The sequence below is a fragment of the Phyllostomus hastatus genome, unplaced genomic scaffold, assembly GCF_019186645.2.
Source record: "Phyllostomus hastatus isolate PE091 unplaced genomic scaffold, TTU_PhHast_1.1 phas_scaffold_93, whole genome shotgun sequence".
NCBI lineage: Eukaryota > Metazoa > Chordata > Mammalia > Chiroptera > Phyllostomidae > Phyllostomus > Phyllostomus hastatus.
The window spans coordinates 32,500,631-32,528,273 of NW_025334042.1; the positions used below are offsets into that span (position 1 = coordinate 32,500,631).

General features: G+C 40.5%; 1 protein-coding gene across 4 annotated transcripts; it reads left to right on the forward strand.

Moving 5' to 3' along the window:
- Positions 1-571: 571 nt before the first annotated feature.
- On the forward strand, positions 572-27,643 carry SINHCAF (SIN3-HDAC complex associated factor). Of its 4 annotated transcripts, none has more exons than XM_045829973.1 (7): positions 1,529-1,709; positions 12,496-12,552; positions 13,242-13,389; positions 14,635-14,734; positions 16,421-16,547; positions 21,744-21,894; positions 25,568-27,643. In XM_045829973.1, the coding sequence occupies exons 3-7, from the start codon at positions 13,262-13,264 to the stop codon at positions 25,725-25,727; spliced, it is 666 nt and encodes a 221-aa protein (XP_045685929.1). In that variant the 5' UTR covers positions 1,529-1,709; positions 12,496-12,552; positions 13,242-13,261; the 3' UTR covers positions 25,728-27,643. The 4 variants fall into 4 exon arrangements, with proteins under 4 accessions (XP_045685928.1, XP_045685929.1, XP_045685930.1 ...); XM_045829974.1 differs by having other exon boundaries at positions 1,537-1,683; XM_045829972.1 differs by lacking the exons at positions 1,529-1,709; positions 12,496-12,552 and adding an exon at positions 572-758.

Sequence of the window (27,643 nt, forward strand, 5' to 3'; positions counted from 1 at the left end):
ATTAAACGACTCATTAAAACTGCTAGAAAAATAAATCTCTGCTGACTCCAGAGGATTAAAAAAAAAGCTTCAAAAATCTAAGTTCAAACACAATTTAGTAAACGTAGGAGACGTGTAAATTCAGTCTGGGTGCTTGCAAGACCACCTCCTCTGTCACCTCGGGCCAGAAACTGGGCACAGGTGTGAAAATATTGCAAATACAGCTTTGAAGACAATTTTCAACGCGAAACATTTTTGCGCCCTAAGAACTTCAGGATGAAAAGCACGTCACACAGCCTAGTGTTCTCGCTGGATGGCTAACCTTTCCGCCTTTCCCATCCCGCAACGCCCCCTTCGCCGCCGCCTCCATCCAGGAGGCGTTTGTTTATGTGACGTAAGCCGTAGTAAGCAATCCCCGCCCCTGTTTCCCTCTGGCCGCCGCGTTTCCCGCGTCGCGGCGCTTCTCCCCTTAAAAGGACAATAGAGGCCCCGGGAGCGCGCGCGGCCTCTGGGCCTTCTCTCCACTCCGCCCTCGACGCGCGCGCGCCCGTATGCAAATGAGTTCGATTCAGGAGAATTTTGTACCGGGAGCCGCGCGTGCGCAGAGAGAAAGCGGAATCTACACCTTCCCGGCCAGCGGTAGCAACTGCAGAACTGCAGGAGACAATCTTTCTAGACAAGGCAGTTGAGAAGGAGGGAGCGATTGGAGGGGGGGTTCGCCTGGTGTGCACTCCTCACCTCGGGAACGTTATTGCGCGTGGAACGGCTGTGTTTGGAAGGTGAGTGACTAACCATTACTCTGGTGCAAAACTGTCTCACTAAGCTTTGATTTCAGAGTCGCTTTTTCCCCCCCCTCATTTCACCTTACCCACCTCCCCCAGCCCTTCCGTGCACACACACCCACACACACTGGAAGTTTTGTCTTGGAGATGGCATTGCGGGGAGCGCTGTTTTCGTGATCTTCAGACCCAGATTCTTTTGTATGCACAGGTTTAGTGTGTCTTTTTTAATTGGGGAGGGGGTTTTAGGCAAACCGAAAGTCTTGGGGTGGGGAAAGTGAGTGGAGCCTGGAAATGAGTGCGGAGTCACTGGAGTTGAGGGATCCACGTTGAAGGTGACAATGACTTTTGTCAGCCGCAGCGTTCTCGGGCGAAAAGGAGCCCAGGGCTGAAAGGCCCGAGAGGAAAACGACTCCCTGGCAGTTGCGGAGGGGCCCCGGGTCGGTGCATCGTGTGAGCGCGCGCCCGGGAGTGGTCGGGAGCCCAGGTCGAACCTCGTGGCTTAGTTCACCGCAGCCCCTTGCGCGTGTTTTGAGAAAGGTGCACCGTAAACGCCATTCGCTGCAAAACTAAGTTGCCTTGTAGTTGAGAACTGGCGGGCGCGAGGGGTTTTAAATCGGCCTTTGGGTCGGCGCCGGGGTTGCAGAGTGCACGCGGCGCGGCGTTGTTTGCCGAACTCCTGAGGGATGCGGACGCGACAATGAGCAACACGCGGCCGCTGGGAAGCAGCCCTGGCTCCCACATGCCTCTTCCCCTCCGGACCGCGCCCAAGCAGCGCCGGTGTCGGAGGTGTCTGTGGAGTCTCAACTTTAGTTCGCAGTCTCTTCACCTGTAGCGTAGCTGTAGGCTCCACGGCGAGGGCTTTCTGGGGCGGCCGTGCGTGGCTTAAGATGGCCAGTCGGAGCCTATTGACTTGAGGATGGAGGTAGCCGCGTTGTCTGCGCCCAGGGGGTGAGAGAACTCCGGAGGGCACTGCTTTTTGTGCCGAGCATGACAGACCACGTGCTTGGGGCTGCGACCTGGTTTTCGCCGGAGTGTCCAGCCCCAGGTCCGCAGCGAGATGCGGCCGCTGTCGTGGCCGGCCGCCCGGCAGGACAATGTGATTTGCCGATGATGGCGTCTTGCCAGTTTAAAAAGCAGAGTGAAAGTAGCCAACTCTCGGCCGGTGCGGGGCGGGGGATCCGGGCGTTTCTCTTCAAGGACAGGACAAAACTTTCGTGAAATGGGCCTGCAGCCGAGGGGAGGGCGGGGGGACGGGGCTCCGTACTCGGGGGCGCGGGGTCCGGAGGCTCCCCGGGGTGGTCGTCCAGTGTCTGGCCGCAGGGAAACAGCCGACATCCTGATGCTGCGCGTAGGCAGCGCCCGGCTGGACAGAAAACAAAGAGCTCCATGTGCCCGTGCGGGCCCCGCTGGCGCTCGGGGCGGCCGCGGGCGGAGGCCCGCGCGGGGCGGCCCCCCGAAGTTCGGGCGAGCTTCAGGAGGGGCTTTTGTCCGTCAGCCCCTCGCGGGGAAACTTTGGCGGAGCGACTTGTGTGAGGTGCCGTGCTGGTGCGCGGGGAGGCGGCGGGCTTCCGCGCTGCGGGCGGGCGAGGGAGGCAGCATCTCGGGGGCCCGGTGCCTTAGCCCCAGCGTCCGGTGCTGCGCCGGCCGAGGGGCCGGGCGAGCGTGGCCCCGAGCTCGCGGCCCGTTCCCCGCGGCCCGGAGCCTGCGTCTGGGAGGTCTGTGCCTTCGCCTTTGAAGTCGAACTGTTGCCATGTTTGAATTACGTCAGGGCAAAGCCATGAGGAGGAACAAGCCCCAGCAGCGCAGCTTGCGGGAGGCGCGGCCTGCGGGAGGCGCCGGGCTGGGCGGGCGCGGGGCCCGTTGTTCCGGCGCAGGTGAGGGAGGAGGGACGCCGTTCACCTCCCGCTGCCCTCGCCCCAGCCCGCAGCTCTCCGCGGGAACTTTCTTCCCGGCCCCGGTGGTTTTATTTACCAACAGACCCACCGGAGAGCATCTCCGTTTGCTGCCTTGGTGCCTCTTTCTTGGTGGTCACTGGATGCCCAAGGGGGAGGCGCAGTTTGGGGACACGCGGGGGCCTGGGGGGGGCACCCGATTACCGTGGGAGGGCGGGGGAGGCATTTTGCTGCTTTCGGAGAAATCGGAGAGTGCGGCGAGCTCCGCCACACCTCGGCTGAGCCTTGGCCCGCACGTTCGGGGGACCCAGCCCCGACGACGGGCAAAAAAGCACCGTGGGGAAGTTTAGGGGTTCCCGGTCGTCCTACAAAGGGAAGTGAGGGCTGTGTCCGAACTGTGCGAGCGCCTGTTTTCTTTGTGTGTTTGCGTGTGGCAGGGGGAACCGGGAGGGGCGCGGTTTGTTTTGGTTGCGTGGCGTGGGGGCTGGTTTCTTTGGGTGGTAGGCTGTGCAGAGTTCTGGTAACTATGGCCCACGTAGGTTTCTTTGTTTTTATTTTTTTCTCTAACCTGCTATTGCTAGATTAGGAATTACTATTTAGCCAAACATGGACCCTGTGCAAGACAGTTTTACCCCAGCGATCCTTCCCACCCAACGCCTCAGGTCCTAAGGAAGATTAAGAAAACTTTTCTCCCCCTTTTCTTTTAATAATTAAAGGAAAATGAATTTGACCTTGTCAACAAGCACCTGTTTTTGAACTGGAATTCACCAGACTTGAAAAGCCTTTTAATAATTTATGTTGCAAAACCAAACACGTTTATTTATTAGTTGCTCAGTCTAAATGAAATTATGGAAATTTGTTTCTGGTGAAGTTGGAGAAAGCCTAATGGCATTTAAAATATTGATGTAGTGATTTGGGGAGGAGGGATATTTCTTGGCCCTAAAGGTATGCTTGGCTCAATGTTTGGTGATTGCTCACTGCGTTATCTTAGGATGACCTTGAAGAAGCATGCAAACGAGGAGCTGGGCCTTGGAGATTTTCTATGGGGGCTGGGGAGGAAGCTGCTCAGTGGAATGACTGCAAAGTAATGGCTAGCTATGTTCTCTCCTTGCTTGCGCCTTCCTAGTTCCTGTGAATTGGGGTTGACCTTCTTGTTACCCCTTTTAGGTTTTCTTTTCAAGCTGACTTTTTTGGTATGTGGCCCCAGGCATAGCTCAAAATTATGCTGGTTTGACACATGGATGCTTCTTTGGTATTTGGGGTTTGCCTGCAGTCTAGACATGTGATAAGCAGTACATGTCTGTTGCCTCTTTACTGATTTCTGCATTTAGGTCACGTTTAAGTGTTAGAATCTAAAGGTGGTCATTACCCAGAAATATCCTGACATGCCACGCCCACGCACAAAAAATGTACAAATTGAAATCCATTCTCTGTTTTTCATTGTTTTGTTATTAAATACACACATTTCCCCCAAGTTTTGGTTAACTAAATTACAAATATGTAAAGACAAACAATATCAGTAACAGTACATTTCTGAAGGGCATGTCAAGAAAATGAAAAACTTCGTATTTAATAACTCAGTGGCTTCCTTTGGGCAGTTATTTCTTTCGGTCGTGTGTCTAAAATTAATATGAAGTGCTTTGCAAACAGTGAAATTCTTTGTTTATTTTTTCTTAATTAGTATTTTATAGCCAAGCTCTGGCTAGAATTTCAATATCCTGAGATTTCAAATACAATATACAGACCATAATAAAACTAGTAAATAGCAGGTGTTTTGAATATTAGATGATAATGCCCAATGGAGATTTGGTGTATCAAGGTGAGTGAGTTGAGTGGGAAAGTCACACAGACAAGGTCTCTGCTGCCCTCCCTCTTTGCCTTAATTTTGCAGGAGGTTGGAGATAAAAAGTTCAATTGGTGGTATATTCTAGAACCTCAAGGCTGCTGTTGCACAGTTGTTGTTTTTTTAGGACTTTATTTTATTTATTTCTTTTTAGAGAGGGGAAGGGAGGGAGAGAAAAATCACGTGAGAGACAAACGTCTCACCTGTGGTCCGACAGGTGCCCAGCAACCCAGGCATGTGGCCTGACTGGGAACGGAACCAGTGATCTCGCTTTGCTGGAGGACGCCCAACCACTAAGCCACACTGTTCAGGACTGTTGTACAGTCCCCTTGATTCTACAGATCTGGAGCCTGGATGGTCATTTTTCCTCTAAAGTTGGAATCAGACCCCTAGAAAACCTGGCTCATGGGGCTTAAACTCAGGCAGTTTTGTGTCAGAAAAGCAATTTGAGAATGATTTTTTTTAAAATGTAAAATAAACTTTTCACTGGGGACAGCTTAAACTTTTCTGAAATCTAAACGAACTTAAGCTGTTGTGAGGACACTAATTTACTGTGCCACACACCTAGTAGGTTGCTTTAAAAATACATTTTTTCCCCTTAAGCTAGGAATATAATTGGTTGAGAAGGAAGGGAACACGTTTGTTGAGTTACTAGGTTAGTTGTTCAGAAGACTGGGGTTAAAAATGCCTAAATTCCAAAGCCCCAATTGCCCTAAATATGTCACTTTGTGGTGGTGTTTATCTCATCTGCAAAGTAGCAGTAATGCCTAGTTCATAGGGTTGTAAATAATTAAGCAAGTTATGTGCTTGGTGATTATTGGCTGTTGTTGCCGTTACAACTATGGGAAGTAGAATTTTACAGAAGACAAGACTGAGGGTGCAGATAGTTACCTTGCTGGGCTCAGAACATTGGGTGGAAAGGAGTGTCTTTGGCCCCTCCCCCACCTTTAGTAACTGGTTCTGTGAAGACACTGCAGTCAGCTCTGGGTTCCCTAGCCAGTTCTGATTCCACCATTTTACATCAAAAAGTCTTGTGGGAATCTAGAAAATGCCATTTTAGTTCTTCCTGATTTCCCTTATCCACAAGAGTGTCCTGGATTTCCCACACTTTGTTTTGACTTAGGGATTATAAATTGAGAACATTTTGTTGTCTTTTGGTTCTGTAGTTTTTCCTCTAATTCAAACTGCAGCTAAGGTTTTCTGTATTATGGAAATAATCTGGAGTCTAGTCCAAAAGAAGGGAGTTTGTTTTCTAGGGAGCGAGGTGGCTTTTTTTTTTTTTTTTACCAGAAACAGAAGTCACAAGCACATTTACTGTTACACATTCAAGTAGAAAAGTTGCAGTTGAACTAAAAGTTTATTGCTAACTTGTATTCACTTGTTAAGTTTGATGTGGCTTAATGTTGTTTTAATTTGGTTGGTGCTGATGTATGCTGACTTTAAATAGCTCTCATTTTGAGATTCATTTCTCCCACTATCCTCTTAACCTCCCCTTCCTCCCCATATGCCTGTTTGAAATAAGCAAAAAATATTTTTGTACCAGTTGTTATGAAAGCATTGCCTTGTTTAATATTCATCTTCTGTAAGTAAAGTAATTGATTCAGTTTACATTTCCTAGAAATCTGTAAGCCTCAAAAATTTTTTTCCCTACAAAAAGTCTGTAGACTAAATGTTGAAGAAAAATGACTATTCAAGACATCAGTTTTTAAACACACATCTTTATTGTGGACACATTTTCTTCCATGTTCTTAAATATATTGTTCAGATCTGTTTTGGCTATGCCACTCTAGGGGTAATTAGCAAATTTCACCTGTTTCTGCATACTATATGCAGTCAGCAACTGGCTGTAACATAAGACTGAGTTCCTGCCCTGCAACAGTTTGCCCCTGAGTAGAGGAGATAATACAGTTAAATAAATATGTGAAATCCTGTGTTGGGTGCTGTGATAAAGGAATGGAAAGGTTTTGTAAAAAGAAATAATTCTAAGAAGTTCCCTGGTTTAAGGGGAGTGGAGGAGAAACCATCTTAGACAGAAGTAACAGCCTGAGATGTGTTACCAGTTATTAAAGTTGGTTTGAGGCTCTTGGAATATCAGAATTCCAGGTTGGGAGCAGCTGGAAGGCAGGACCAGATCCTGCAAAGCTTTGAATTTCTTGCCAAGGATTTTAGATATTATCTTGAAGCCAGTGTTGGTACCTTGGAAGAGATAATTAATATTTGAACTTGAAGATACCACCTGTTTGAAGGATGCAGAGAAGTCAGTTATGAGACCCTAGTGGGAGTTCAAGCACCATGGGGAGGGACAGACAGGCAGGGATGGAAGGGACATGAAACCAGAGAAGTGCAGGAAGAAGCAGAATCTCCAAGGACTTCATAGTGGATATGGTGGGGGCCCTGCTCAGGATGAGAAGGGAAAGTCCATTTGACTTCCAGATTTTTTATGCAACTGTATGGATGATAACATGGGTGGACACAGGAAGAGCATGCCTGGAAGAGAAGATGATGTAATCAATTCAGGGCATTTAAAGGACAGGACCACCAGTCCTTGTGTTGGTGCTTTACAAATACTATTCAGAAGGGTATGGGAATGGAAAGATCAGAGAGCTTAAGGAACTTCCCTGAGGTTTGGGTTAGACTAGGTGTATGCTACCATACCCCCTTTCTTTACATTTTTGTCAATCTTAATAATGGGAGACCAGCTTCACAGGAAGGAGTATGGTCCAGTTTCATAACCTTGAGTCTCCCTGAAAAGGCTAAGTTCCTTTTTTCCTGTAGACCTTGGCTTAAAAGAAAACCTTTGGAAATCATGATTCTACCCTCAGCTTAATTTGTTGTACATGTCCTGGGATAGCATTTATATTTCTGTAATGTGCAAGTCTCAAATTCAAGAAAATAAATGGTACACATAGAACTGATATTTCCATACTCTTGCTTCACAGCATCCCTGGAAAGTAGAAGTGAGACTTCACCTTACTATTACAGAGGGGCGAATAAAATTAGAAGTGACTTCCTATTCAGTTATAAAGACAAAAGCAGAAATAGACTCCAACTTAAGTAATTACAGTGTTCTTTTCACCAGATTCACAATAGTTACATTTCCTAACTGTTAGGATGAGTTCTGGGCTTTTCTGCAAAGTGTGAATTCCATAGGCAGCCACAGTTATAAATACTGTACCATAGAATTTCTCAAAGACCCAGTATATGTTTGGAGAAGCTATTGGAAACAAGTGGGGTCTACCACCTCCTTCTCAGTTTTCCTCCAGGCAAGCTTAAATTTGTCCCTCAAAAGTGATTTAAAAAATCCAGAACCTTTGATGCTGGGATGTGGACTGGTATCTAGAAGCCGGTGAAAAGGAACGAAGTGTTTGATTGCTCTATGGCTTTCCTTATGTGCTGATGAACCAGCCGCATCTCGTTGTTGAGGAATACCGCAACCAAGTGGCCTAGCAGCCAGAGAACACAAAACACTTAGTCCTATTTGATTCTTTGTGAAGAGTGTTGCTCTAGTTACACTGTTAGCGTTTACTGGATCTTGTACTTATATGTGATTAAAGATAGCATACCATTGACTAAAATGGTGTGTGTGGAGGAGGGTAGCATTGGCAATTACAGCAGCTAAAGGTTGTTCATAGCTTTACATCAGACTTTTTTCATGTTTATTTCTCTTCCTTTCCCATCCTTATGATTTAAAGGAATGAATCAGCTCTAAAGAAATGAATCTCCTTCACTTCAAAGTTGTCTTTGGTTGCTTGGTTCCTTTTGTCTTTTTTTTTTCTCCACTACTGTTTCCTTCTCACTTTACAAAACTTTTGCTTGTCTCTTCTCAGCAGTTTCCTTTCCATTCTGCTCTATGTTTATTCTGACCTTACTAGTGTATTCTGTACTCTTGTCCTGTGGAATATATTTCCTAATGTGTTTCTCCATCTGTATGTCTCTGAGAAACTTTGTTTAAGCTTTTTCAGATTCATCTTTAGTTAGGTCAAGGTTGTATGATGTTAACTTAAGGTTTGGGAGCATGATACTCTTGAATTAAAAAAAAAACAATATAGAAGGAGTAAAGTGAAAGTAATCTTCCTTCATTCTTGCACCCCTCGGAGGCAACCACTAGTTACTAGTTTTTAAAAATCTATTTCAAAATGCCAGTTTGAGATCTCATTCTAAAAACATGCTATGAAATTGTACTATATAACTATTATTCAACTTGCTTATTGCACCAGACAAAATATCTTGGCTAGTTCCCTGCAAATGTCATAGATATACTGCATCCTTTTAAAGGGCTGAAAACTTACAAGAGATCATCTTAAAGCTTAGAATTATTTATCATAAGACATTTCCTTGAGTACAATCTCTTCAGTATTAGCTATTGAGTGAAGATTCCTTTTCTTTCCCATGTATGCTATATTGTAGTCAGTAAACTGACATTATGTGTGTTGAATTAAATGTAAAATACGACACTGACCCTGATCTTTGGCTTCATAATCTCATTAGATTAGTTTCAAATAGACTGTTTTGTGTCTTTGATATACAGTGGTTATCTCACCTTTTCCTTGTCCCAACACTAAGGTTGCATTCCCCCTTGTTTCATTAGATTTATATGAAATTACAGCGTTAAAGTAGAAGAAGCCGTAACAAATCAATCAAAATGTTTCAAATTAATTGTTACATTTTAAAAATTCACTTTCTGTTGTCTGTATAATACTTTGTTCATATAATCAGTTAATTTCTTTTAGGATTTTTGCTGACTCAGCTATTTAATCTTTTTAATTTTGGAAGATTGAAATAAATTAGACAGAACAGTAATTTTAGTGTGGCTGATTTGTCTTTAACTATTACAGTATTATAAACTTTTGTGACTGTTTGACTGACAGTAGCCAAAGAAATGTCAGTGAAACATGAAGTGCTCTGCAAATGACAGCTTCTCGAAAAAGTTTATGGAGTATATCTACTAAGTGACTGGCACTATTATAAATGTTGAGGTTACAAAGATGAATAAAGACAGAAGAATTCCTAGCCCACTCTACTTTTATTTTTTAATTTTTGTTGAATTTATTAGAGTGACACTAGTTATAAAATTCCACAGGTCCACATCATCCGTACCACTGTATTCTGTGTTCACCCAAGTCAAGTCTCTCCATCATGGTTAATTCCTCCTCTGTCCTCCTTCATCTGTCCCTGCTCTCCCCTATTTTTATTTTTGAAAACAAGCTTATTGAGATATACTTAACATACTATAAAATTTACTCTAAAATAGTACAATTCAGTGGCTGCTAGTACATTTAGAGTTTTACAACCATCACCACTATCTTAAGTTTAGAAGACAAATGACAGTTTTTAATCAGCATTTTAAGTCTTTTGTTGTTTTTGGCTTTGTCTCAAAGCTTAATTTTTCTTCCGTTCTCATGCGTAACTAACTGTTCATCAGGTAGGAAGTAGGCAGTGTTGGCTTCCTTCTATTAAAAAACACGATGGTGCTGAGTGATGGGATGGGATGAAAGATGCAAAAGCCACAAATACTCTTAATAGCTGACAGTGTCATTTGAACAAATAAAGTAGATTGTGCTGGAGAAATCATTTAATATTGTACAAATGCAGGACTAGGAAAGGAGTCTTCTCAAGAATCACAAGGTTTGTTGAAATAACAGAAATACCAAGTTTGTGACCAAGTTGTGCCACGCCCACCTTTTTGCTCACTCTTTAAATATACAAAGTAACTAGGTTTCACAGCCGTTTTGTGTCCTTAGTTTCCTTCCAAGATCAGGTAGGTTTTTTTAGATTTTTTTTGTTGTTGTTGTTGTTTGTTTTAAAGCCATAGTGCATCTGTAGATTTTGTGAAAATTCTTTCAGTTCATCTCTGGGCTCTCCAAAGCTCAAAATGGTTAAACAGCAACCTCCGCTTAATGGGGTTGCTGTAAACAAAGCCCAGAGTGAAACCCCTGTGTATTCCTGCAGATTCCCAGGGGCCTCTCAAGTACAGAAATAAGCGCAGAAAAGGTTTACTAGGTTTATTATGTGACCATCCTTTAGGAGGCTCATGTGCTGCTTGTGTGTTGCATTAGGACAAGTGTATGACACTACTGTGTTTAGTACGTCCTAGAAGGGGATGAACCCTAGGATTTGGATCCCTCTCAGATGTTCGGGCAGAAGAATTTTGTCAGGACAGACACAAGCTCCCAGAGCTGCAAAAAGGATTGTCAATCAAAAGACATCAAGCCATTTTTTGTTTCCCTGATGTCTTAAGAAAAATATTCTTCAAACGGAAGAATGAACTATCTTACAGGGGGAGCTATTGGGTAAGTTTTGTGGAGATCCCCACCCACCCACCCCCAAAATTGGAAATGAACACTTGATTCACAGGAGCAGCTGATGAAAAGGAAAGCCTCAGTGTGTCCTCAGTCCAGAGTGCTGGGTAGCCCTTGCATTCCTTAACAACAGCTTGCAGGCCTGATAACTGGCCCAGACTATGGTTTCTTGGTCCAGTCCAGCCTCAGTGAAGGAAATTCATATCTTGGAGATGATCTGAATGCCGGGCAGTTTTGACGGCATGTTTACTTGTGGGAGGAGTGGGGATTATGAGGGTATCGATAGGAATCTGTCTTTTGTAATAGGATTTGGTCTGTGTGTTAATGGAATGAACTGGCCTTTCTGCTGTACTTCCTTTGTCCTTGCTGAGAAAGGAGGCTGAAGTTTCCTAGGGCTATTGATGAAACTGGCAACTGTAAGAGGAATTGTGGACTTTTGACCTCCTTGATGGTAACAGAGGGTGTTCAGGGACTTTGGAGAGCCCACAGGTTGGTGTGAGGACTAAGAGGTATATTACGTTTTTGCTTCAAAAACAGGAATATAAAACACAAAGTAAAGCAATAACTTATACTTTCTGAGCACTTCTTTTAAAGAAGTTTCTATAATCCTGTGTCATTTGACATTGTTTCAAAGCAACCAACACAGAATGGTTTTCTTTAGGAGGCCATTTTCTTTTCATTTGTCATGAAGGTTTGTTGTTAGTTTGAAGAAAAATATCCACCTTGTTTCACAGGCCTCACTGTATACCTTTTTCTACTATAGATACAGCACCTTCCTTGTTTGTTTTTTTTCCCCTCAAAAATATCAAATTCCCAAGTATTTAACTTAAGAAGAATAATTAAGAATATTTTGTTTTCTTGTTTTAACAATTCTTAAATTGAAGTAACTGAAGACTTAATTGAAGTGACTCCCTGGCCTTCTGCCCCGTCCCGTCCCCCTCCTCTGCCTGCATCCCTCATCAACAAACCCTTGAGTGAACATGTGGTGACATGAGAGACAGTAGTCTCTGTGTAGAAGGAAAACTTCAGTGTTTATCTAATTAATTGCTAATAAAATACCTTCTTAAAAATAAATTGTATATCCTCTATATTTCAGAACTCCTCAATTTCACACATGTGCAAACAAAAAGTCTGGATATTTGGTTATTTCTCTGAGTCACTTTCATAAGTATTTGGTCTGGTACATGAACCAGAATTAATGGAATGGGGTTAGGCAGGAGATTATTCAAAGACAAACACCGAAGATTTTGTTTTATGCGTCTATTCCAGGGTATTTCTGAAAGAACTTGAAAAGGAGGATGGTGTTCTGTGGTTATAAGCCCTAAAACTATGGGCACAGATCTAATTCATATTAATACTTTTCTCTCACTGGTGCTTTATGTGATGCTTTTGTGATCATTTGTAATTGGTCTCATCCACACACCCACACCCTCTGGACTTGTCCGTGGGGTTTAGTTTCTATATTCACTGCCTTTCATCACCTCTCGTAGTCCAGGTGTTCTGGTAAAGCTGGTCCTTGGTTTGTATATTTTAAGGTATTCTAGGTGCATACTTACTGCTAGCCACACGTTTTGCTGCATCTAGCTCCAGAGCTGTTTCTTCCTTTGTTGTGTGATGTTAAGATTTTCTGATCATCTGAGTCACAATTTACCTTGCTGTACATTTCGTGAATATCTGCCTCCTACTACTACTGTTCTCAGGCGCAGCATCTCATCAAAGAGCTCCCCAAACCTCTGTAACAGCTGAGAGGCCGACCAGTAAGTAGTCTGACAACCTGAGCTTGTGACATTAAAATTCTTCAGTTCTAACCCTGGATTTTTGTGAATTTTACATCCTCCTTTCAGTAGTTTCAATTCAGGGCCTACTTGCCAGCTTAGAACTTCCCATATATCACAGAAGAAATCCCCTCTCATTTCCCATAGGGCAAAAGTAGTGTGGGTGGTGCATTACTTGTATGCTTAATATCAAGTAGTGATCATGGTAAGTGCTCAAAACTTCCCCACAGGGGAATCACATGAATGCAAAGGTGCAGAATAAAGGATGGTGCATTAGCTTAAATTTTAAGGCCTGTTGTTCATTGTGCATGATTCCATCACTTTGTAAGATTTGTGGAGAGAGTTTGTTCTATTTTCTACTTAAGACTTAATTTTTAAAAATTGCCTCCCATCCCCTATTTTTAGAATGAGTGTTTGCCAGGTAGGTAGAAGGAGATAGTAGAGGCCTTGTTAAATAACTGAGCTATTCAGTGTGTTTTGTACACTTGTTATGCTAGTGCCAAGAATGGAGGAAGATCCTGGAGGGTCTTCTCCCAGAGCCACCCTCTCTGGCTTGGCCATGTAATACCAAGTTGCTGGGGGCGGGGTGTAGCAGAGAGCTCATTCTCTCTTTTAATGGTTTCTTGTTAATAGCCCTCAACAAAGCTGTGTCAATTCCCTTGGCTTTACAGACTACTGCCCAGAAGAAAAGATGTTTGGTTTTCACAAGCCAAAGATGTACCGAAGTATAGAAGGCTGCTGTATTTGCAGAGCTAAGTCCTCCAGCTCTCGATTCACTGACAGTAAACGCTATGAAAAGGACTTCCAGAGCTGTTTTGGGTAAGGGCATCTGATGTTTGTGCCATTCTTAGAGTGGAAAAGGTCCCATTGTGTGGGAATATTCCCAAATAAGGTGATTGGAGCAGTGTGGTAATATTTAAAATATCACTTACATTCCAATCTAGGCTCTTTTAAGGCTCTTGCTCTTAAAGCCAATCAAAGATACTGACATCCCACCTTTTTTCAGATAAGAAACCCACCAAATTAATTGTGAAACCCTTTGAAGTTATAACCAAACAAATCCTTTTACTGTTAACTTCAGTATGTATAAAGATTTTTAAAAATTACCCTTATTCTCTCTTATAATAGTTATCCTCCAGTAGTTTTCTGGGGGGTTTTTGTGTGTTTTTCTAAATTATAGAAATATATTTTAACCCAACCTTCTCAGGAGAGTAATAAGATTGTGTTTTTCCCTGAAACCTGTCAGGGTATGTTAGCATTTATTTTATACTTTTGTTCTTTATGTTTTGACAACATTCCTTTGCTGAATGAGGTAGAATTTCCTTTCCAACAAATCCTTAGGTAAAATAAAACACTTAATGTTCAACTAGTTCCCATGTTAGAAATTAATTTTACCACTTTGTTTTCTTTATCAAAATATTTGTTGATTATTTATTGTTAATCCTGGACTTTGTATTTATAAGTGACGTTTTCCTCTTAATGCCTTCATTACTAATTGTGTACATAATAAATATTATTAGTATTTTCTGATGTATTTAGTACAGGACAAATGTAGTAAATGTAAGTTTCTCAGATGGGATTTAAAAACAGCTTAGTGGCTACTCTTAAAGGTTTTTTCCCCTTATGCAGATAAAATCACTTCTTAAAAAAGTATAGTGCCTCTGGTTTCGTTTGTTGTGAAACTAGAATACCACTGCACATTATTTTTAAGGGTGGCACTTGGTTGCTTGTGAAATTCAAGAAAGATTAATTGCACAGTATTGTTTAAAACCATGGTGACCAGGATCTCCTCTAGGTCTAAAGTTTACTATTTGTTAAATTTCAAAAAAAACATTATTTTAAAATGACCAAATTGCAGTCTATAAAATTTTGGTTTCATTGGATCTAGAAGTTAATTGTATTTCTGAAATATACTACAGAAGCAGTGGAGCTGCCTCATCCAGAATGATTAGAAATAGCGTCTATAAACTATAAATGGATATAATTTTTTTCTAAAAGGAGTGTACTTGCTGGAATTCTTTAATGTAAAGGAGACCAATAAAGGCTTGATTGTTTTCTTACTAGGTTGCACGAGACTCGTTCGGGAGACATCTGTAATGCCTGTGTTCTGCTTGTGAAAAGATGGAAGAAATTGCCAGCGGGATCAAAAAAAAACTGGAATCATGTTAGTGCATCTGTCATCTTTCTCAGTTATACCTCTGCTCTATTTACAGTAACAGTAGTTTCCTCCCTAATTTAGGAAGTAATATGTCCCTAGGATGGAAAAGTAGGAAAAAAAAATAAAGGAAAACAGTTGCTGCTCAGATATCATCACTTTACATTTTGTCCTGTTTGGAAAAACATAACTTGGTGTATGGCGTCTCCCTGAGGCTGTATCCAACATCCCCATTTCAGAGATTGACAACATACATTTCACACATCTTTAGGTTTAACCCAGAAATTCCTAAAGTTAATCAGACATGGATCCCTTTTTCATCTCTCAGATGACATTTACCCTAACTCATGTTGGTACTAATGAACACGTAGGTTTCTGAATCAGAACTGGATTTGAATCCTGCCTTCATCACCTACTTTGGGCAAGTTACAATTATTTATAAAGCGTAAAGATAATGCTGTCTCAGAGGTGTTGTGAGAACTGAACGAGACAAAGTATAATATAGTAATGATGCAATTAAATGAAAGGTATCATTATTCTCTACGTTTAATTCTAGTTGGGGTCAAACTGGTATATAAATGTGTTCTTACCTTTCACTTTATAGTGTCACTAGACTTCTTTATAAAATATTTTTGACTACCCAAACAACACTGTCTTATTTAATTCTTCTGTTTGCTAGCTTTTAGAAGATTTTGACATTTACATATTTGTTTTTAAGCTGGCAGTCATTTATTCTTTACCTTTTTTCTCATACTTTATACTACCTTTTGGTGACTTACATTATTATGATACCTATGTTTCTGAGGGTCTGTTAACTTATGAAATAAATAATTAGTTTTGTATACCTTATCTAGAGAAGATACAAATTGTGATTTCGAAGGTAATGGCAACCTTTCTATGTAAGGGTAGAAACCTGCAACTAGTGATTATGAATTAATGCGTGAGAAACTGGACTGCACGGGGCCAAGGCAGTGCGCATGCTGGGCTGGGGGAGCATGCCGTTGCCGTCCTGCACGTGGCCTTGGAGACGAGGGGTGTGTGGTGAACAGAGCTTAAAGCATAGGTCTGCACACCTTGATCTGTGTCTTGTCCTCCTCCCCGCTCACCCTTGCCCATTTCACCAGCTTAGTGACATAAGGCAAAGTAAATAATTTAATTTCTTTTGTTTTCCTTTGCCCTAAAGTTGGAGTAACAAAAATAGCCCCCTTACTGCTTTGCGGTGAAGGTAAAATCAAAAGTATATGAAAGCTTTTTGTAAAGTAACTGCAAAACGTTCTGTAAAAGTGTTAGTTGTTAGATTTGATTTTCCTTAACCTACTTGGGTCATTCTCACCATATACAAATCTCCATAATGTTTTTGTCCAGCAGACTTCTGCTGTTACCTACTTCAAAAACAACAACAACAACAACAAAAATCCTACAGAAGACAAAAATAAAACCCTGCTATATAAATTATTCTTTTGTTTTTCAATTACTTTTCATTCAGTATTGTGTTAGTTTCAGGTGTGCAGTGTAGTAGTTAGAGATACACTGTATATTCCACATAATGATCACAAAGTACATGTGGCCTTTCAGATACTCTCGTAGAAAACTGGTTCTCCAACTGGGCTACTTCAAATAGGCATTTGTGTGAACCAAAGAAATACAGAGGTGTCATTTTTTAAACGGTATTAAATATTTAGTGTTTTCTCCCAGGTGGTAGATGCAAGGGCAGGACCCAGTCTGAAAACTACGCTGAAACCAAAGAAAGTGAAAACTCTATCTGGAAACAGGATAAAAAGCAACCAGATCAGCAAACTGCAGAAGGAATTTAAACGTCACAGTAAGTTTGATACTGAAACCTGAATGCTTAAGAATGGTTGTTTTGTTTTCATTTTTGCCTGAGGGTGGCATATGCGATGTATGAATCATTTTTTCTTTTATTACAAAAGAGTGTTGGGGCAGAAAAGTGTTGGGGAGGGATCATTGACTTGGCAGAGATACCATTTCTATGAAATTGTGGAACTTTGTCCCTGGTTTTGATATCATAAAAGTTCTTCAAACTTAGTAAGCTGCATCTTCAAATTGTGCCGAGACCACTTTGATCTCTTTATTGACATTTTAATTTTCTAGAAGATACATTTTTCCATCTTGTTTACTTGATATTTTATACATACGGGTATTGAGGCCTGGAGATGTGCAGAAAGGTACATAAATAATTAGTGGACAGTCTGAGCCAGAGCCCAGGATAGTAACTTTAGAAATCATAACTCACACATTGCAGTAAAGCCAGCCTCGAGACTTTGACGTTTAGGGGGCAGTGTGTGTGGTGTGGGGTGATGGAATGGCAAAGGAATGACAAATCAATACCTGGTTCATAAACCCTTATAGGAAGTTGTTGCGGGTAGTGCACCTGTAATGATACTTTTGTATTTGAGAATTTAGATTTAAGATTTTGAAAAGGAAATGCAGTACATATAATGCTATTATGTAGCATTTGTATCACCTCTCCCCCACCCCCAGATGGGGAAGTCTGAGGGAGTGCTATTTAATCAAACACAAGTGTATTTCTGCAGTGAAAATGTACTCACATAGGTGGAATAAATATTCACATAGTGTTCCTATAAGTGGAATAAACTAAATGGGCTAGTCTGGTTTGGCTCCCTAATTATAGTTCAGATCAAGCCAGATATTGTGGCCACATGGGTTAGGAATAAACTTTCTGTTGTCAGAGCTTTTCCAGAATTGTAGCTATGGGTTATGACCTGTACTGTATAATTTTCAGGATTTAAAAAAATCTGTAGGACCCTGTTAGACAAAATATTAATCAATGCTTGTTTTGGAGCAATGGAAAAAGACAGTTAAATTTACTGGTCCAGGTAGACTGAGGAAGGAATGATAACTACCATCCCGTGAGCACTATGGTACATTTACCCAGTACTTCACGTACATGATTATCTCAATGATTTCTGTTGTAGAGATTAGCCTTGCAACTACAGTGTGGTGATTTAACCTTGACCCAGGTCACTTAGTAAGTGGTAGAGATGAACTTGGCCTCCTGTTAGTCTCACTTTCAAGCCTTGCGCTCCTTCTGTACCATCTTGTTGTCTGCTACTGTGTAGCCAAACTCTCAGAGCGCCCAAGTGTTTCCAGACCTGCTACTGACTTTGTGCTCTGGAGTAGGTGGGTGTTATCAGTCCCCAGTTACTCTGCTGATGTGCAGGGTGGGGAAGAAGTAGGTGTACAGGTATGAGTACATGAAATAGTTTATTCTTCTTGTACTATTATTTATTGATTATTGTATTGTTTTCCATATGAGCAACTGTAAACCTACTTTTGCCCCACCCTGTACTTAATCTTTGACTAAAATATTTTAATACATTTATAGTAAAGTATTTTGGTAATATCAGATATGTGTGTTTTAATGATACATATTCCTTTATTTACCATATATCTGTAAGGGAAAAAAGAAAGACTGCTTTACTCTCCATTCTCACTAGATGATTTAATAAACATTTGGGAAACAGTAGTTTTCTTACATCACTTAAAGGTTAGAGGAATTAACTATTCATACATATATTCTAAGGTCCTCCCTTTAATTACAGGGATAGTCATAAGTGACTAACTTTTTCCTTACTTAGGGAATATGTCCAGTGTAATTTTAGATTTTTATGATAAAGCTGTGTTGTGGAGGGGTTGGAGACTGAAAAATAAGTCCCTTTGAAAAGGTAAGGTGTGTGTATTTTGGAGGTTAAGACTTAAACAGGGTTTTCCCAGGTGCATTGTGAATTGCTAGCACCTGTGTGCAATTTACCAAACAGTTTTGAGATATTTGAATTTTTATCCGTCACCCTCTAAATAGTTTCCTTGCCTCTGGTTATATATTTGCTTCCGTGCATCCTGCCTGTACCTGACCTGCATTCCTCTTCCTGAGACATTCTTTCCAAAGGATTGGATGTAGAGCTTGAAAATCTGGATTTGAGTTACAGTTCTTGACACAAATATGTGACCCTGGTGTCACCTAACATTGATTTAGCAACAATTTCCTAATCAGAGAAATGGGGGGTAACAAGTAGAAGGAGGTTTTTGTTTTTTTTTTAACAAAATGAAATAAAGTCCTATATAAATGTTAGCTATTTTTTTCTTATCCTTCTTCCTAAAATCTGCAATGATTTCTGGGTGCCGTAGAATAAAGTTGAAAATTCCTAACAAGTCTTTGTAGGTTTTACTTTATTTTATTTTTTATTTACTGATTTTTTGAGAGAGAAAGAGAAACATCAATTTGCTGTTCCACTTATTTATGCATTCACTGGCTGACCCTTGTATGTGCCCCGACACAGGGCTGAACCTGGAATTTTGGTGTATCAGGATGACACTGTAACCAACTGAGCCACCCAACCAGGGTCTGGCGGTCCTGTCTTAGAAGAATATTTGGGGCTGTTAGTTGCCTTTGTGTGCATAGTGTGTTCTGCTTCCACAATTTTGTTCATTGTACCTGCCTACTCCATGCCATGCTGTCTTAATTATTCCTTTGTGCCTTCCCAAATCCTGTTTGCGTTTTAAAATTGCAGTTCTTTGAAGAATTTCCAGACTAACATTCTAGAAGAGAGTTTTTCTTACTGTGTTTGTATATAATTAAGTTGTATCCTAGTATCTCAGATATCAGATTAAACCTTATGAAATTATCATTTGTGTAGGTAGAAACTGGTCAAATAACTGTAATCTCAAGTGGTTCATAGATACGAAGTACTTCCCAGGAAAGTGAGTTTGTTTCTGCAGCAGAGAGCTAAGTGCTGCTTTTAACTATTTGAGAGCAGTTCATCAGACTTTTTAATTTAAAGCTTGATGTTCTTGAGGTTTTGTTTTATTATGAAGGTAAGCTATTCATATGTTAGAAATGAATGACAGTTAGAACACTAATGGCACTTTTCTTTGTTTTAGATACTTTATGCTATTTTATGCAAACTTTTGTTAATACAAAACACTTGTGAGCCCTGTTAAGGATGATTTTTTTAGTCTGTGTCTTTCCATGCAGGGTACGACACAGACTTTGGTGTCTAGTGGATAGTTACTAAATACTCTATTAGTTCTCTGAATTGGAGGACTGCTCTCCCCAGTTGTGGGAGGGCTATCATCTTTAGCTAAAGGTAAGGCTTGTGGTTGGCTCAGCCCCTGACTGTGTGGTGTGGCTCTTGCTGTGGAATAGCAGCAGCAGAACGCCTTACAGCACAGTGACTGTCAGCCGAAAGAGTTGCTTTCTGCCTTGGGGATTTAGATGAAGTCTTCTGAGGGCAAGAACACTAACTAAATCATATTTCACTTATATCTGATTAATTGCCTTTACTCATTATTAAATTGGGGTCTGTTGTAAGCTGTCATTTTTCTTTGTCTTTCATTTTCAGAAGGTCAGTTATGTGTCTTGGCTTTGATTTCTTTGGGTATATCCTGTTTGGGGTGTGTGCTCAGCTTCTTGAATCTATAGGTTTATGTCTGTTGCCAAATTTAGCAAGTTCTCAGTCATTATATTTCTTTGAGTGCTTTTTCACCTCCGCCCTCTGTCCTTTCCTTCCAGGATGGCACTGACGTGAATGTAGGTCTTTGGTTTGAGTCCCACAGGTCTCTGGGGCTCTGTTCGTTTGTTTTCTCTGTGTTGTTCAGGTTGGGTAATTTTTGTTGTTTGTTCTTCCACTTCACTGATTGCTTCCTCTGTCCTCCCCATTCTGCCTTTGAGCATATCCACTGAGCTTTTTATTTCATTTATTGTATATTTTCAGTTTCACTTGGTTTTTCTTTATAGCTTCTTCTCCTTTTTTTAACTCTGAGACCTCGTATCTGCTGAGGTTTTGTTTTGGTTTATTTCCAGTATGTTCCCAATGGCTTGTTGAAGCATCTTTGTAAACAATTTTCATCAGATACTTTTGTCATCTCTGTCATTTGGTGTTAATATCTCCTTACTTCTTCATTCAGTTTGAGATCTTCTAGGCATTGGATATGATACGATGTTTTGATTGAAACCTGGACATTTAAAAATTATGTTTTGAGACTCTTGATCTTATCTAAATCCTTCTGTTTTAACTGGTTTTTCTGAACACACCTCCAGCATAAGATGTGGGGGAGGGGCACCACCTTGTCCCTGCCAGGTGGTGTTCCAAGTCAAGCTCTCCACCACTTTTGACACCTGAGGTGGGAGGAGCTCTGCATTGATGCTAGGTGGCGTGGGAGTTAAGGCTCCCACATGGTCGCGTGACTCTATTCCTGGATGGGCCATAGTGGAAGTCCTGACTCTTCAACAGGGTTCCCCTGACACCACCCTGGTGGAGGTGTTGAATGCTTCATAACACTCTCATGAGGATGCAACCCTAGACCCTTCCCCCACTTGGCCTTTGCTGAGGTGGGTGAAGCTGGGTCTGTTTTTTCTGTGGTGTGCCAGAGTAGAGTGGTTATTGTCTAATAAAAGTTTCCTGCCTTGCTAGGCTGCCCCTTTCCTGGGCCTTTGACTCTAGAGAGCAGGCTTTTTTGTTTTGTTTTGTTTTTAATATCTGCATCCATGAGTGTTTCTGGGTTGGCTATTCATGAGGTAAAAAAGAAAGCTCATAAGAATTAGGGAACTCACTACCATGATCTTCCTTGGGTTTTAAGCTTTCTAATTGTTGCTTACTTCCAGAGTCTTAGGTTTGTTTTATATGTAATAGTGAGGGCTTTTAGTTGTAATTCTTAAAACAGAAGGAATGGGGGAAAATATGTCTGCTCTTATCTTCTTGGAAGCTTACATCTTCATTTTCTTTTAGAAACACTTTACTATAAATATCTTCAAGTATCAGTAGTGAATAGAAAATAAATTCTTTTTTTTGCTAATTCTTTTTTATTTTTTTATTTTAATTGTTCAAATACAGTTTTCTGCCTTTTACTCCCAGCCCTCCCCACCTCCCTCTCATTTCCACCCCCTTTTTTTGCTAATTCATTCACAGTATTTTATGCAGAGGCTTAGTTGCAATTACGTATAGTGAAATTATAATTTTTTTCTCTTATCTTTCTGCAGATTCTGATGCTCACAGTACCACCTCAAGTGCCTCCCCCGCTCAGTCTCCTTGTTATAGTAACCAGTCAGATGATGGCTCTGACACAGAGATGGCTTCAGGCTCTAACAGAACGCCTGTTTTCTCCTTTTTAGATCTCACGTACTGGAAAAGGTAAAAGCAATAGAAAAAACCTTTCTAACCAACCAACCTTCTTAATTACAGGCAACAGTTTCCCGCTTCTTCAGCAATTAAAGGGCGTTTGGCAGGACGACTGTTAGCACACACATGGTTGCAGGTGGACTAAGCAGGAATTGAGCTGAGGGTTGGAATTTTCTGTTTCCTATTTCCTATTTAAACTGGTTTAAAATGAAAATCTTGTGCCCTGGCTGGAGTGGCTTAGTGCGTTGAGCACAGGCCTGTGAACCAAAAAGTCGCTGGTTCGATTCCCAGTCAGGGCACATGCTTGGGTTGTGGGCCAGGTCCCCAGGGGGGTGCTCGAGAGGCAACCACACATTGATGTTTCTCTCCCTCTTTTTCTCCTTCCCTTCTCCTCTCTCTAAACATAAATAAATAAAATCTTTAAAAAAGTAAAAATAAAAACCTTGTTAGGGAACCGAAATTTCCTATAATTGATGAATAGACTTAGGTATTTATTCTGACTAACTCACTCCCTGAAAAAAGTAAAATGGCTACAAATACATATTTTCAATTCATTAAAAATGACATTGCTGAGTGGGCAAGTTAATAAGGAATAAAAAGAGGTCAATACTAAGGAATAGTATGTGGGACTCTAGGCCAGAAAGAGAAAAATATTCGAAAAGAAAGTGGTTAAGGATTTTCTAGTTCACAAATTCAGGAAGACTAACAAAAGTAAATAACCTATTGTCTTACGAGAAAAGAAAATTTACCTATAGACATAGTGAAACTACAGAACATGGAAGACAAAATAGACCTTTAAACTGTGAGCAAATAAAGACATTATTTTCAAAGGAACAACAAATACACAGTGAGTTCTTTGCATGAATAAAGGAAGCCAGAAAACAATAGTTTATTTTCTTCAATGGGCCAAGAGATAATAACTCTCACACTAGCATTATATATATCTCTCTCAAAAATATCTTTTTTTTATTGTTGTTTAATTACAGTTGTCCTAATTCTTCCCCCTATTGCTCTCTCCTGCCCTACCTACCCGTCAAAAATATCTTTTGTGAATGAGGACCTAAGATGTTTATTTTTATTTTTAGTTGGTTTTAAAAAGAAAAGAAAGAAGGTGGGGGTGGAGAGAAAGAGAGGAACATTAATTTGTTGTTCTACTCACTTATGCATTCATTGGTTGATTCTTGTATGTATGTGTCCTGACCAGGGATTGAACTCACAAACTTGCCATATTGGGACAATGCTCTAACCAGCTGAGCCACCCAGCCGGGGCCTTGACATAAGACTTTTTGACTACAGAAAAAATTGGGAGTGGCTGCCACATTGACCCTCGAACATTTTGCAGCAGAGCAAGCAGAAAAAAGAGATCCCAGATTGAGATTCTAGGGAGTAAAAATAAAGTAGCAAATATTTAGGTAAATTTATACAGACACTAATTGCTTAAAATGACAAAAGCTGTGGGATTTTTTAAAAAAAGGAATTACATGACAGCGATAGCATATAAGTTAAGGTAACAGAAATGGTGGAAGTTAAGGTGTATAAATGTCCTTCACATTGTTCAGAATAAACACACTGAAAAACTTTAGAACTTGTTTAACTATGTAACCACTAAAAAAGAATGGATAAAAATCAGTACAAAACCTCCAGAGCAGAAGGGAAGGGCAGATAATTTCATAATTGTAAAATAGAATAATAAAAAACCTACATATAGTTGAAATTTTAAAAAACCATGGTTCCAAGAAAAAAGTATAATATAAATTAGAAAATCTTCATAACTAAAGAAATAACTGAAAAATACAAATCAAAACAAGTGGTAGGACATTAATGAGGTAAAAAGAGGAAAAGTGATCACTAATGCTTATAAATGAAAGACTAAAAGTAAATGAAGTGATGTATATCCAATTTAAAGGTTAATGAAGCTCAATATAAGGAAAAATAAAGGCAAGAAAATTCTAAAGATAACAAGTAGAAATAAATAGAGTAGAAAACCAATATGCAGTGGATAGGATCAGTAAAGCTAAGTATTGGTTCTTTAAAAAAAAAACCCCGACTAGAAAAATTACTAGAGATAAAGCAGACCAAGAATAAGAGATGGTACACACAGTTTAGGTAGGAAAAGGGAGAGTTAGCTATATAGCTAAAACTGAAACTTAAAAGATAATAGGATATCATAAACAACTTCATGCCAATGAATTGGAACATTTATGTGAAGTGCATACATTAATAGAAAAAGACAGTTTACTAAAACTGTATCAAGAACAAACAGAAAACCTGACTAATCTCATAAGAAAGAAGTTAATTCAGTGGTTAAAAGCCTCCCCTCAAAAACTTCCAGGCCCAGATAGACAAGTTCTACCAAACACTTCGGGAGCAAATGGTTCTAATCTTACACCGGCTTTTCCAGACTGCAGATTGAAGATGGCACAGGCCCCAAGCACCCTGAGACGCTGACTTAACTGTGACATCAAAACAGTATACCCTGACTAGATGAAATTATTCTAGGGATAGAAGATTGGTTTAAACATTAGAAAATCAACTAACATAATTTGCCACATCAACAGTTTCTAAAAGAGGAGAAAACATGCCTGTCATCTTCGTGGTATGTTGAAGATGTTTGATAAATGTGGACATTCCTTCAAGGTTTAAAATAAAACCTATAGCATAATAAGAATAGAAGGGCGTTCACATCGATAAATTATTGGCATTTTGGGTTTTCATCGAACATGTTCCCATTCCTGTATCCCAACAACATAACCTAGAAAAAACCTTTAGATACATGCGCTGACATGCACAGCATGTTTGTAAGACCCCAAATTGTCCCATCAACAGAGGATGCACAAATTGTGGCATGTTCCCACGGTGGAATATGTACTTAAGTTACAATGAAATAAAGCTTTATCAACATGTATGAATCTCAGTTAATGCTGAGCAAAAAATGGCAGCATACTGTGTGATTTCCTGTTTCTACATTCCATAATATTGTGCAAAAAATCTGATCTGCTAGATAGGGTGAGGAAAAAGTGGGTTTCCAGTTGTGGGTATGCAAAACAATGTACTCTTGTGTTATTATTTATGAATTATTGTATCTAAGCAATGTGTTTAGAGATGCACACGTGGTAAAACCATGAAGTCTAAAAAGAGTGCTAGAACCAAAGCTGAGGAGGAAAGAGTGGGGTGGGCTGGGACTGGGGGCGGCATATAGGGGGACTTGACAGGAAGTGGTCATTTTCCTTCGAGTATGTGACCTACGGGTGTTTTGTGTTGTCATTTTTGTGTGCTTTTGTGTTACATAATTTATGTCTACTAAGTGATTATAATAAAACTGCCACTTCTGTCAGCCTGTTCATGGTGGCTATTTTTCTTCAAGAGCTAGTGATTTTTGGAGGAAACACTTTACAATGTTGGCAGCAGCTTCTGAAGCTGACTGCTGTCTCTCAGGATGCCTTCTTTCCCCTTAATGTTTGATAAGATTTCAGTCTGGGATCTAAGAGACCTGTCTCGTCCTCTTAACCTGGCTGGCTGGGGTTTGTTCTGGGAACCTTTTTCATTTGGAATGTGATGAGACTGGAAGTAAACCTTTCGATCAAGTTGTACTAGCTGTTATGTTGACTAGATTTCTTTTTCTTTTTGTATTCCTGTTTTTCTGCCTTACTAATATATTTTGTTCTCTCCATTTTTTTTCTTTTAGGCAGAAAATATGTTGCGGGATTATCTATAAAGGCCGTTTTGGGGAAGTCCTCATCGACACACATCTATTCAAGCCTTGCTGCAGCAATAAGAAGGCGGCTGCTGAGAAGCCAGAGGAGCAGGGGCCAGAGCCTCTGCCCATCTCCACTCAGGAGTGGTGACTGAGGTTTACGTAGAAGGGGAACAAAAAACGATTTACCTTTTAGGGGGGAACCCCCACAGCAACAAAATGGCCCTCCTATTTTTAACTTGGATACCCGCTATTCTGCCAAAAGACAATTTCTAGAATAGTTCTGAATGGGTTATTTTTTCTTCATCTTTACAAGTTCCACAAACTATGAAGCCAGTATCTATCTAACTAAGAGGAAAAAACGACATGTACATAATATTTAAGATGCTGAGTATTTCATAGGAAAGCTGAATGCTGCTGTAAAGTGCTCTTTAAGTCTTTTTCTTTTAAATCCCCTTCTAATGAAACTAGGGGAATTTCAGGGGACTGAGGTGGGATTTTGGTGTATAATAAACGTCTGTAGGTTTAGTCTTTCTGTATTGAGAAGCGGTGGTTGGGGCATTTTTAAAGATGGCTGACTACACTTAGTTTCCTTCATGATAATAAATTTGTCATAACTCAGTAACCTGGACTTGCCCCTAGAGATAGTTGTTAATAATTTTGAAATATTAAGGTCTGGCCAAGGTTCTGATGATTCAAACCTATACTACTGAATATTAAGCAGGACAGACTAGCTCTCTGCACATACCTTGAAGGAGTAATTTTCTAAGTATACAAAGAGGAAACTGGACTATATATGTTGTATCCTGTGTCACCTCCCTCATGTGGATATTCGATGAAGATTTTAACTTACATGAAACCTTTGCAGCAGAATCAGAGCTCCTCGTGGGGAGATGGCAAGCCTTCAGGGTGAGCGGTCCCACATGAGTAGTACCAAAGCTTTGCCCCACGACAGAGCACACACTCTCTTAGAAATGTCAAATTGTCTGAGAAATAAGATGTGTACGTCTTTAGGATGGCATCACAGTAACAAAGGTTAATGCTTCTTGGGGCACATCTCTTAGAGGGCTCACTGAGTGTGTAAATAACTGACTTTAGTTTGTGCTCCATGACTGGTGACTTCACTGAAAATCTACCCGATTCAGTTTTAGCTCTGGATTACTTCAGTTGACCTTTGTGAAGGTTTTTTCTGTGTAGAGTGTTTGACTTGTTCTAATCTATTAGGGCTTGGGTTTGTTTTTTTTTCACTGTGTTAAAGTAGAATTCTAATACAAGAAAGAGGTGTGTTAGTGCTAAGTGGGTTGGTTTTGGTTTGGCTTCTAATCAAGCTTTCTCAACACCGCGATGTTAGACGTACATTCTGAACGCGAGGTCCTTCAGTTCTAAAATCTTTATCAAAAGCCTGCTACTGGAACCCAAACCAAAGTGCTCTCATTGCCTCTTGTCTCAGAGTTCATGGAAAATATTAGCAGTTCACACTTTTCCTGACAAGGGAGGATCAGTTGCCTGCCTTCTAATGAAATGACTCAGTGCTTATTTTTAAAGCTGGATTTAAAAAAATTGGGTAGTATAAATAACAATAAAGGAGTGAGCCACTTTTTATGGGCACCCTGTAGTTTTATAGTTTTTAATCTAAACTTAAATTTTTATATTCCTTTTGGAAGAAACGACAAGCTACCGTATGCACAGACGGCACAGTGAGTTGGGGCGGCTCTCCCACAGCCTTTTAGGTGTATTGCAAGAGTCTCAGCCATTATCATCATCTTCTGAGTTATTTTGAAATGGTTCTCTTTTTTTTTTTTTGTACATTTTGGCTACAGTGCTGGTGGTAGAATATACTATAATATGGATCATCTCTACTTCTGTATTTATTTATTTATTACTAGACCTCAACCACAGTCTTCTTTCCCCTTCCACCTCTCTTTGCCTGTAGGATGTACTGTATGTAGTCATGCACTTTGTATTAATATATTAGAAATCTACAAGTCTGTTTTGTACTTTTTATACTGTTATAATCAAAACTTTTACTAGGTTATTGAATAAATTTAGTCTTATTAGAAAATAAAA

Excerpts from the sequence above, each read along its gene's own strand:
- SINHCAF (XM_045829972.1), top strand. The coding sequence starts at position 13,262 with ATGTTTGGTTTTCACAAGCCAAAGATGTACCGAAGTATAGAAGGCTGC. Across the intron at positions 13,390-14,634 it reads GACTTCCAGAGCTGTTTTGG|GTTGCACGAGACTCGTTCGG; the intron begins GTAAGGGCATCT and ends TTTTCTTACTAG. Across the intron at positions 21,895-25,567 it reads GATCTCACGTACTGGAAAAG|GCAGAAAATATGTTGCGGGA; the intron begins GTAAAAGCAATA and ends TTTTTCTTTTAG.